The sequence below is a fragment of the Calidris pugnax genome, unplaced genomic scaffold, assembly GCF_001431845.1.
Source record: "Calidris pugnax isolate Ruff unplaced genomic scaffold, ASM143184v1 scaffold147, whole genome shotgun sequence".
In the NCBI taxonomy this organism is placed as follows: domain Eukaryota; kingdom Metazoa; phylum Chordata; class Aves; order Charadriiformes; family Scolopacidae; genus Calidris; species Calidris pugnax.
In genome coordinates, this window is record NW_015092359.1 from 4,784,809 (window position 1) to 4,797,028 (window position 12,220).

Consider the following 12,220-nt stretch of genomic DNA (forward strand, 5'->3'; position numbering starts at 1 on the left):
ACTAAGGGAAGGAAGAAAACCCTCTGGTTTTAAGGAAATCTAGCCACAGTATGCCAGAGCTCTAACTAAATCGTATACAAGGCAACCTCTTCATACCCAGAATGCTATGAAAGATACAAGACATGAATCTTGAATGCATTATGTGTAATTAATACACTATATAGCAAATAATGACTACTTGTCATTGTCCAAATTTATTTTTTATCACATAATCACACCTGAGCATGAGTGCTGTTTCACCTGTGAAGATCTTCCACAGAAACACATGACCATATGCTAAGTTCTGTTTTATCTTTTGGGGGAAAAAACCATAATATTTGCTTCTTATTTAGAGTAGCCAGGAGCTGACACAAACATGAACCAAGGATCTCACCACGATACTCAAAGGCAAGGGTAGACCACTGTGAACACCTGGCTGAGGTCCCTAACCAGGCTGACAGCCTCCCCAGCTATATCCAAACAGCTCTGAAACATCTGCTCACACTACAGCATTGCTTTCAGAAAAAAAAAAAAATAAAAAAATTCCATTCTATATTCAGACATAATATCTGGCTGTTTTGCTGGTCCGTTAATTGTTGCAAAGGTGAAGCTACTCTCTATGTTAAAAAAAATTATTTCTAATTATTAGAAATGAGATGAATTCTGACTCGTGTTCCCTTCAATGCAGCCCGTTTTGCTGTTCTCACTGAGAATTCCTCTCACAATATTTACTCTATTCATTGTTTCAAAACAAATCTTTACTCTTGCTTGTTGAGACAAGACCACTGGTGCGCTTGGCAGCCTGGTAGGTTTTGTTGAATGTTCCAGTTTAAATATGGGTTTCCTTTCCACTGGCTTTTAAAAACAAGGCAGGAGGAGGGGAACCAAACAGCAGAACAGACTAGCTTTGCTAGCATGAACTTGCATGAAAGAAGTTACACAGTTCAGATGCTCAGAAAATCAATGCTGGTTGTGCTGTAGTTTTATCATGGGTCTCCAAGCAAGTAAGAACAAATTAGTGTGGAGTTTTGCACCCATAAAAAGTAGACTGGAATCTCCCATGTGTTTATTTCTAAGTAGGGATGCTAAAGAAAAGTCAGAAGAGGCTGCTTTGGTGGGTCTCGGAGACAGATTTGATTCTCCGCTCTGCCACAGACTTGCTGCATTAGCCTTGGTCGATTCACACAGGGTAAAATCTGTAAAGCATCATCCACCTTTAGATGTCTCATCCTTGGATCTGTACTGTGGGGATAAGCAGCCCCTTCCTGCCTCATCAGGATAAATTACAGATAAGTACATGAAAGGGTAAGGTGCTTTAACCCCTGCTATTGGAGGTGCTGCTGGCACGCAAGCTGGGTGATGCAAAGGAAGCTCTGCCCACAGCCTGAGGCTCTCTAGCGATCTATGCAGCCTCCGGAAACCTCTTTGCAACCACTGGAGCAGGGAGCTTTATAATCTTAACAAGCCTATAATCTAAACAAGCCGAGGGCGCGTTTGACTTACTTCATGATGACGATGTAGATGACATACATCAGCACTAAGACTAAGGACTCCCACCTGCAAACAAGAGCGACACAGAAAACAGATCAGAGCAAGGGGCGGCAGTCAGCTGCCCGAGATCAACCATTCCCCTCCTCTGTCACACCACAAACTTGCAGAAGTGCTTGACCCTCTTGAGCTGTCTTAACGCATCTCTAGAAAAGGAGGTGTGTGATGCCTCCTTTGTTTTCTTGACTGCTGCTCTGCTTTTACTTGGCCAAATCAACTGTCAGCTAAGAATGAGTGACTAGACTCACATGGTTCGTGGAAACACCATGCACCCAAGGAACACCAACTCTTCTTTAAGGATAATACCTGTGGGGCCTTGGGCAGAGGGAGGGGAACAGTTGTCCTGCTCTGCCTGTATGGGTGTAAAGCAGGTCATTGGGCTTTCTGAGCATGCTAAAGCACATTGAGCATGCTGAGACGACCTGAACAAGGGGCAGCTCTAGTTTGCTCCTGCAAACCACTGAGAATGGTTATAAATACTTAAAGGGAGGGTGTGCAGAGGATGGGGCAGGTCTGCAGTTTGCTCCTGCTGCCGCATAACCACTGAGAATGGTTATAAATACTTAAAGGGAGGGTGTGCAGAGGATGGGGCAGGTCTTTTTTCAGTGGTGCCCAGGGACAGGACAAGAGGAAATGGGCACCAATTTGACCACAAGAAGTTCCACCTAAAGATGAGGAGGAACTTCTTTCCTTTGAGGGTGGCAGAGCCCTGGAAGAGGCTGCCCAGGGAGGTGGTGGAGTCTCCTTCTCTGGAGACATTCAAACCCCACCTGGACACATTCCTGTGCAACCTGATCTGGTTGGACCTGCTTTGGCAGGGGATTGGACTAGATGATCTCCAGAGGTCCCTTCCAACCCAATACCATTCTGTGATTCTGTAATGCAGCAGGCAGCAGTTTAAACTACTGATTAGATATTGTCAGGTTTTCTCACTTTCTGTGTCAAACTAATGAAATTTGTATGAAAACAAAATAGACTATGACTTTTAGAACTTCTTCATTGACCAAAAATGCTGTATTCTGCATAGTTCCCTATGGCAAACTGCTAGTCCTTGTGGAAATCGTCCATTATTAGACTGCTATATAATAAAACTCATAGACCATTTTCTCTTTAAGGATTTTGAGACATTGCACTAACTATATCAAAGTCTCGTTCCCTGCTTCTGGCAGTTCAACGTTCAGTTTCCTCATTGATGTGTTTTAGCTGAAGGGCACAGCCAAATACAGTTGGGCCTCGAGTCAATTTTAGTTAAAAAAACAAAACAAAACAAAGAGAAAGAAGCCATTGCAAAACTCAGTGTTTCAGACATCCTTCTCTGAAATGAAACATAAATCCCCCAGTGAGAACAGGTTTAAGAAAACATGCAATCCAAAAAGCGTGACTCCCCCTAGTGCTTGTAATCTAAATAATACTGGCTGTGAGTGAAATCAAAGCTACCACTATCACTCTACAAGCCCTGAGAGGTGCTGAAAACAAAACCATGAAAGCAAAACAACTGGAAGTACACTTTTAAAAAAGTGTTTGAAGCCCTCCCAGCCTACCATACCTACTGCAGTACATTTAAGCTCATTCATGGGGATATTAACATATATATATATATTTTTTTCTTTCTTTCTTTAAACCAGTCATTCCCTCTTTAATATTGCCTTAAGAGCTTTTGGTTTTGCAATGATTGAATTATTAAAAATCCAAATATTGGAACACATTTATGACTGCTTGGGCAGCTCTTTCTATTCCCAGGAGGCTGACATTCCTGGCACACAGGCACCCAAACAGCAGTCTCTGCCTCTGCTGAGCACACTGCCATCCCTGGGCTGCTGCAGGGTGGGCAGAGGGCACCAACTGCTGTTGCTCTATCAGGAAACAATCTGAGTGACACTCTCCTAGGCTTTCCTCTCTGGCTCAGAAAAATGAGTTATTCTAGCCCATCTTGTGCTCATGTTTCTCACACAGCAGGAATCTGCTGCCTGAATTGTCCTGCGGAACTTTTTAGCTTTCCCCTCCTCTCCTGATGAACCCCACTTATTGCAGCTTTCATAGTATAACCAGAAAAAACGAACAGAAAAGGGATTCATGGATGGATATACTTACCAGGAAACTTTTTCGTCATAAATAAACTGCGGAGAAAAGGTTTAAAAATAGGCACGTTATACATGAAATCACAGCTGAAAACAACTCAATCACTGGAGCAAGCAACAGAGCAAGGCAGAGCAACCCAGGGCTCAGGACAATGGGATTAAGCTCTGGTCTGTTTTGGCACTGCCCTCCTGCCCAGCCTTTGAACTTTTCAACCCTCAGTTCCTCTCACCTAGTACTCCAGTAGTACTAGTACTAGCAGGCAGGTACTCCTTCCCACATACCACAGGATCCTTGTGTAACCAGGGCTATTGCATCAGCGAAGCAGAAGCAGTGGCAGGGAAAACAGAAGTGAGTCAGAGAAGGGGCTGTACCTGCCTCTGACCTGCACGGCTGGTCTCACCAGAGACACGGCCTCTTCCTCTGACCCGCTCTGGGTGGCAACTGGACGACCAGTATGAAGATTTACAGCCACCTTTACAGCTGCTGTGAAATTTTGCTGGCTACAAATGGGGCCAAATATTTCCTTAATATCCATGTGATCACCACGCTAGCTGAATTTAACTACTGTGATTGCTGTTCTAGCACACCTGCAGATGGATGCCGAAGCTTTCATGACGATGCTGCACAAGTGTCCTTGGGAAAGAAATGTGTCCCTTCCTGCATCTAGAAGATGCACCATGTTGGGGATGAAATAACCCTATGCCAGAGGGGTGAAGGGTGTTTGCCCTTCCGTGCCTGGTTTCGGGGGGGTCTGGAGAGGCAGAATTTGGGAGATGGCCGGCAGGTGGCTGCCGTGCTCCACAGCTGTGCCCTTCCTCACTCCACGCTCCACCATCACCATCACCAGCCCTGCTGGGAGCAGAAGGGGCTGCCACCCTCCCTTGTTGGCAACATCCTTCTGCCTCCGCTTCTCCTTCCACCTGGACACCTGTCCAGGAGGGGGCTGCTCTTGCTGCTGGCCTTGGTTGTCACACATAGAGCAGGGGACGCTCAGCACAGCTCAAACATGTGGTGCCATCACCCACCTGCCACGGCTGCTGCAGCAGGAAGGTGCAAGGGCTATTCAGGCCACCTGGCCTGCATGCAAGGTGCCCAGGAGGGCCAGCAAGGCCACTTGGCCTGCATGCAGGGTGCCCAGGAGGGCCAACCAAGCCACCTGGCCTGTGTGCAGGGTACCCAGGAGGGCCAGCAAGGCCACTTGGCCTGTGTGCAGGGTGGCCAGGAAGGCCAGTCAGGCCACCTGCCCTGTGTGCAGGGTGGCCAGGAAGGCCAGTCAGGCCACCTGGCTTGCACGCAGGGTGCCCAGGAGGGCCAGCCAGGCCACCTGGCCTGCATGCAGGGTGCCCAGGAGGGCCAACCAGGCCACCTGCCCTGTGTGCAGGGTGCCCAAGAAGGCCAGTCAGGCCACCTGGCCTGCGTGCAGGGTGCCCAGGAGGGCCAACCAGGCTACCTGGCTTGCATGCAGGGTGCCCAAGAGGGCCAGCCAGGCCACCTGCCCTGTGTGCAGGGTGCCCAAGAAGGCCAGTCAGGCCACCTGCCCTGTGTGCAGGGTGCCCAGGAAGGCCAGTCAGGCCACCTGGCTTGCACGCAGGGTGCCCAAGAAGGCCAGTCAGGCCACCTGGCTTGCACGCAGGGTGCCCAGGAAGGCCAGTCAGGCCACCTGGCCTGCATGCAGGGTGCCCAAGAAGGCCAGTCAGGCCACCTACCCTGTGTGCAGGGTGGCCAGGAAGGCCAGTCAGGCCACATGGCCTGCGTGCAGGGTGCCCAGGAGGGCCAACCAGGCTACCTGGCTTGTGTGCAGGGTGCCCAGGAGGGCCAGTCAGGCCACCTGGCCTGCATGCAGGGTGCCCAGGAGGGCCAACCAGGCCACCTGGCTTGCACGCAGGGTGCCCAAGAAGGCCAGCCAGGCCACCTGGCCTGCATGCAGGGTGCCCAGGAGGGCCAGTCAGGCCACCTGGCCTGCATGCAGGGTGCCCAGGAGGCTGTTCAGGCCACCTAGCCTGCATGCAGGGTGCCCAGGAGGGCCAGCCAGGCCACCTGGCCTGCGTGCAGGGTGCCCAGGAGGGCCAGCCAGGCCACCTGGCTTGTGTGCAGGGTGCCCAAGAAGGCCAGTCAGGCCACCTGCCCTGTGTGCAGGGTGCCCAGGAGGGCCAACCAGGCTACCTGGCCTGCATGCAGGGTGCCCAGGAGGGCCAACCAGGCTACCTGGCTTGCATGCAGGGTGCCCAAGAGCGCCAGCCAGGCCACCTGCCCTGTGTGCAGGGTGGCCAGGAAGGCCAGTCAGGCCACCAGGCCTAGGTACAGGGTGCCTGGGAGGGCTGCTCAGAGCACCTGGCCTGTGCCTGAGAGGGCCAGCCCTTCATGGCCATGGGGCCTCTCTGGGAGGTCGGAGCTGGGGTCGCACACAGCAACCTGCAGCCCCGCAGGCTGGGCAGCCACTCCACCCTGTCAGCCTCTGTGAGGAGCCCGCTCCCCGCTCGGCCCTTCCAAAGCACTGCGCCTGCTTTCAGCTCCACGTGGTGCAGAGAGGTGGAAAAGCTGTGTTTGCACTAGGGAAAGACATCCATGAGAGTGCACCAAGAGGAAAGGGAGGGATAGGGAATGAGCCTCTGAAAGCACAGAGCTCCATAGCCTGTAAAACTCAGCTCCTGCATGACAGCCGGCACCACGCATAGTTACATTGGGTACTGGAAGAAAATACGGCCACAAAAATGATACGTGTGTTGTAAATTACAGCTCCCAGTCACCCTGATCTAATCTGACAAGGCCCGTTTTAGGTCACAATGTGTTGGTGTGATGGGACATGAAAGCATGTGCATTGACCTTTGTGATTAAAAATAGCACCCATCCCACTTCTGTCACTAATGACTCTGGCCACGTCCCTTCACGTTAAGATACATAGGCATCTTTTTTCTTTCAAGAGAAATAAGTGTGTTGCCAAGCTTTACAAGAGGACAAGGTAACTTTGTAATATTAAGGTTAAAAAAAATAATATTACAGGGATGAACCAAGGTGACCTAAATTTGGTAAGTGTGGTTTATCCGCTTCTAATCTCTGTGATTTAGAGTTTGCTCATTCTTATCAAATGGCCTGGAGCACCAAACAGGTGAGTTTATACTGCTTTGCTATTTATTACTGAAGCACTGCAATTACTTTGCTAGTGGAAACAGAAGCAGACAAAGTCACATTGATTTACCCAGCAGAGTATCAAGGTTTTTGAACCTGCTGAATCTCAACATTGGCAGGAATGTATTTATTTCCCCTCAGGTGTATTTATGATCAGCAAAGACACCCATGGAGTGCAACTTATAAAGCAACACCATCCCTCAAGACAGATGACTGTACTTCAGCTGCAGACAAGTCTCAATGCCCTCATATGGCAAATTATCCCTATATGGCAAAGCATTTAAGCGCCTTCTAAAATTTAAGGGGCACAGAAATCTAACAAAGGGGGAACCGCACACAGGTCATGCTATGCTCTGCATGGAGCCTGCGGCTTGTCTCCCAGCAGAGACATCGAGGACTGGAGAGTCAGTATTTGAGTAACAATGTGCTGCTGCCTAAATCTAATTCTGCCTTAAAAGGATAGGAAAGATCCAAGCCACTGTGAAGCCAGGGTCCCTGGGTGAGTGAAGGGGAGGAGAAACTTCTTAAACTGAAGTAGTGTTTGACTCTTAAAGGAAAAATCCTCATTTGCCATCAACTGGAGAGCAATACGGCATAGAAAAGGGTTGGTAAATCAGCTGGGAGCTAAATTTTTAACCATTTAAAATGTTTTCCCTTCCTCTTACCTTTCTCTGTTTGTCTCTAACAGGTGTTTAAAAGCAATTTGCAATGGTCGCCTGTCGAGTAACACTGAAGAGAAGTGGGACACGCTCCACATCTCCCAAGTTACAATTTGCCATGTGTAATATGGGAATAAGAGTTCTGGCAACAGCCTTCAAGCCTCCACTAACCCCTGGAGCTGCACAGTATTGCTGCTATGGCTGCATGAGGGGCCTTGAACCTCTCAGCTGGTAAGATGAACAGAAGAGTGAGCGTACAACTGGAGAGAAGCTAACCCGAGGCTTAGGAAAAAAATAACAGTATCCTGATATTATCGGCTACTCTTCCAAAAGAAAAAGATTTCTGCAGTTCTGCAATTATGAAGAACAGCTTATACAGAAATATAGGAGAAAAGTCTTCAGGGTAACGGAGATGTCTGTTTAATGAACCATACAACTTTCTCATTATGTAGGATATGTAGCTAGGAATTTCAGGGGTGCACTGGACACACTACAATACATAATAGTTCTCAACATCTTGAAGCAGCTGACAACCAAAAGGATGAACCAGCCACGAAAAAAAACTGCCTTGCTTTACCAATTTAAAAACCGATGACAGATTCAACAGATTTTTAACTTGTCTGCCACCATGCAATAAAAGAAACACCCAATCCAAATGACATGAGGCTAAATGCCAGGCAGCTGCCCACGTCCACGCTTCCCATGGAGTAAACTAAGAGAGATGTCTTTAAGTTAGTGCAATGTAATTTATTACAATTAGTGGGTGTGGCCAAGTTTGTTGCTTAGGAACACTTTTTGGTATGAGGTTACTGTCAAGCTGTCAAAGCAGAAAAAAAAAGTTTTTTGTTTTGCATCTTATTGCTAATAATTATGTAGAAAAGGCTGATCTTGCAGTGTGGGGAATGAAAGTACAAACAGGTTGATGCAAACCCTCTGTTTGAGATTAGACAGATACAGGCCTTTGTACCTCCAGAATATGTACAATACACAGGCATGTGCAGAATGAAAGCAAAACAAAACACACTGCTGAAATTGTGACTAATAAAAGTGCAAACATCAGAAATGCAAGTGTTTGTCTTCTGACTCTAAAGTTCCCTTCTTACATATAGAAGTTAACCTCAAAAAATCACTCTTCTTTTTTAGGGAATCTAGGGTCCTAGACTAGGCCGGGGGGGGGGGGAAAAAAAAGCGCAAAGTATCAACTGTTATCAGGAAACTCGGTCTTTACATTTCCTGGCTTTATTTGGTATTGGTTGCAAAGGTAATGCTACACTGATAGGAGTGTTTTTATGTGAAGCCTTGTGCTAACGTTTTTTCACTGTAAAGCCCAATTCTGAGAGATTGGGAGTACTTACGAAGCTTGATGAAAGCTAGAACAGGAGCAGCACTGAGAATTTCTGAAACTGTAGCCTTCATTAGAGGATTTGCTGCAAGCGTGCGCTGAACAAAACCTGCCCCAATTATGTGTGGAAAAACTAATGGCTTTGTAGCTGTTGAGGATGTCCTTCCTCTGGGCACAAATGCTGCCTCCTTACAGGTCAGTTAGACTTTTTCTAGGAAGCCATGGGGTCGCTGTCAGGAGAGGACTGCCCCATACACCCGCTCCAGAGCTGGCAGTGGGGCTGCAGCTCTGCTCTTTCCACTGGAGCAACACATTTCTCCCCAGCTATTGGTCTGGGCTCTCGGGACACACATCGATCTCCTGCCCTTGGGGCCAAGCTTTTCTACAGAACCAGGGAGATCACCAGTACATTCTTAGACAAGCAGAAAACCACGTTGACACCTGGAGCTAGGATCTTAGCTACAAGACTATGATTTTTTTAGCAGGTTCCCTTTACAGGTGGCAGTAGACACGTGAGCTCCCCTAGAAAAATAACCTTCAAAAACTTACCACAATGAGTGCAACAACAGACAGTGTATAGTAGATTGAATCTCTCAAGAGACTCCACGACGACAGTGCAACGACCTGGAAAAACAGGCAAAGAGAGGACGTCAGCCTGGCCATCACCACCACGACTGCCACGCCGACAGCGTGTGCCAAAGTTAAGCCCGTCGTTCCGTGTAAGCTGTCCCCACATGTGCTGGGACATCAAGAGGGGACCCAAGCCAGGAAATGCACTAGCTTTCTGCAGCTGGGAAATGGGAGCCCGTAGGGAGATGGGGGGGATGAATGGCCAAATCTGAAAAGTAAAAAGTATACACGGTCACGGGCAGCAGAGGACTTTCATGCAAAGTCGCAGACATGCCAGACCACACCATTGCTGTCAAAGCCATGGAAAGGGGAATCATATCCCAAATATTTATGGATGACAGAGAAGTTTCCCCCGCCTTCAGCAGGCTGATATCCTTTTCTCCCTGAAATGCCTCCCATACACGCAGCACAGAGCCTGCAGCAGCAGTCCCTGCAGGCTGAGCTGGTTCCCAGGTCTGGTTGTGAGTGGCACCCGGAGGTGGCTGAACCACAGGTTGCCACGGGTCTCCTGCTGCGGAGGTGACTGTGAGTGCTGCTGTCACCAGAGCGGCGGGAAGGGGCTCAGCTTCACCAGAAGGACCCTTCTGTGCCAGCGCCCATGCTCAGCAATGAACGGTCACAGGAGATGAACAGCCCTATCAAGTCTCTGGGGCAGGATGTGACCATTCCTTCCACCCACCCCACAGTTCACATCTGCTTCTTGTATTAGTTTTCCCCAACCTGGGAATCCTGTCTTCCTTGAGAGAGGAAACCAGCCGGAAACGCTGGGCAAGACCACAAGGTATGCAATCACAGAATCACAGAATTGTAGTGGTTGGAAGGGACCTCAGAGATCATCGAGTCCAACCACAAAAAAAAAAAAACAAACAAAAACAAACAAAAACAAACAAACAAAAAAACCAAACACACACAACAACACCAGCTCCCACCACCTAAACACACAACAGCAACCTCCAAACCAAAAAACCATCACCCACCCACACAACACCCCACCACAAACCAGTAATCTTGGGCACTAGAGCATGCCCTGAAGAACCATGTCTACACGTTTCTTAAATACCTCCAGGGATGGTGACTCCACCACCTCCCTGGGCAGCCCATTCCAATGGTCCAGGAGGCAGGGGAGCACCACCACTCACAGTCCCCAGCTGCTGCCTAGCAGCGTGGGTTCTCCCCATCCTCGTCCTTCCACCACGTGCCTATGTCCACTGCAAGTCTTGGCTGCTGGCATCTCCTACACTGGGTTTCCAGGCATTCTAGACTGCTGGATGATGGGCTTGTCCTTGCTAAAAATGTCGACTTGACCCATGCTGACTCATTCAGGGGAGGAGAACTTGGGCAACAGAAGTCACACTGCAAAACAAGAGTCTGACAGCACAAGAGCAGCCAGATCCCCAGCAGGCTGCTTGCCTGAACCTCAGCAGGGACACGGCTTCACCCTCCACACTGATGGGGATCACTACAGCTCCATGCGCATTTGCACAGGTTTTGGGACAAATACTCAACACTCCAGCAAAGCATTAAGCACAAAACCCAGGAAATTATATGCAACAGAGGATAAAATGGGACTGCCGTGCAGTTCATTTCACATGACACCTTCCAAAGCCACAGAAATGAGGAGGAATCATCATTGTAGGCTGAATGAGCCTGCAATTCAGATCTTAGAAGTAAAAAAATACCAGCCAACAAGTTAGCTTTTAACTTCATTAACAGTATTCAAAAGGGCAGATTAAAAGCAGCCACAGGATGGTAACGTCTTCAGTATGATTATATTGTTTGCAGCCCTAGGAAGTCCCCTCACTAGAAGCTTCTTCTCAAGTCTTTATTTCCCTTTTCTGGAGTGCATTTCAAACACCGGGAGTCACACACTTCACAGGTGTAAGCCACAAGGAGGCAGATGGGAGATGGCTAATTTACACTGACTTGGATCTGGCCCCTGAATATATATTTATCTATGTATAAATTAATTTTCTGACCACATCATCTAGTCATGCTTGTGCCTGAATTCAGTCAAACAACCAGTAACTTCATTTTCATTTATACGATATCTAAAAAACAGTCCTATTTCAGAGTGCTAGCAAAAACAGTTTCCCAGATTTCTCTGCAAATTAACTCTTACAATATTGGAATTTTCCAGAAGTGCTAGCAAAACAAATGCAGTGAAAAGATACTGACCATTGTACTTAAAAATCTCTGCAGCCTCTTAATACTACAGCTTTTTTAAGTGGATGTAATTTATGCCCAGTGTAAAGTCTCTTTATGCAACCATTGACATGTAAGAAATGCCTATCTAAAAAAAAAAAAGCAGCCCTTTAAAGTCCTTGAGTCAGATTAGATTTATACCAGCTGACAATACATTTCAATGCACGTAGGGATAGATGAATGGAGATGCTTTATGATGGAAATTTCCAAATGTAGAAACCTGGAGCTGGGTTCATAATTCTATTCAGAGAGCCTTAATTAGATCTCACATCTGATAGCGGGACCCTTCATTTTGGTCGAGCAATCGTTGTAAGGGAGTTTATAAAATAATTTGACATTATTCCACTCAGCTTTTACGACGCTGCTTAAGGTCCTGCGCACTCTCCTCAGCACGGATGCTGGCGGGGATTTTATAGCTGTAAACTTAAGCCCTGCATAATAAAAGTTACAACATTTCTGCATCAAATGACAACCCCCATATGAACAGGCTTGCTGGCAACTGTCGTTACTCTATCATCTAATAAACTGTCTCCTGGGTGTAAAGGGTTCTATCTAATAAACTGTCTCCTGGGTGTAAAGGGTGTCACCATACAGCACAGCATCCCTGTGAAAGCAAGATGTCCTGCTTACTATGAGTCAAGCTGATATTCTACAA

At 47.8% G+C, this 12,220-nt stretch overlaps 1 protein-coding gene across 2 annotated transcripts in view; it reads right to left on the reverse strand.

Annotated features, from left to right (window-relative positions):
* SLC24A3 (solute carrier family 24 (sodium/potassium/calcium exchanger), member 3) overlaps positions 1 to 12,220 on the reverse strand; it is a 163,898-nt gene that overhangs the window by 23,679 nt on the left and 127,999 nt on the right. For both annotated transcript variants that reach the window (XM_014962393.1, XM_014962392.1), the window contains 3 exons: positions 9,283 to 9,357; positions 3,619 to 3,644; positions 1,483 to 1,536 (listed from right to left, as the gene is read on the reverse strand). In XM_014962393.1, the coding sequence (XP_014817879.1) occupies positions 1,483 to 1,536; positions 3,619 to 3,644; positions 9,283 to 9,357 (155 nt within the window). The remainder of the gene's footprint in view (positions 1 to 1,482; positions 1,537 to 3,618; positions 3,645 to 9,282; positions 9,358 to 12,220) is intronic.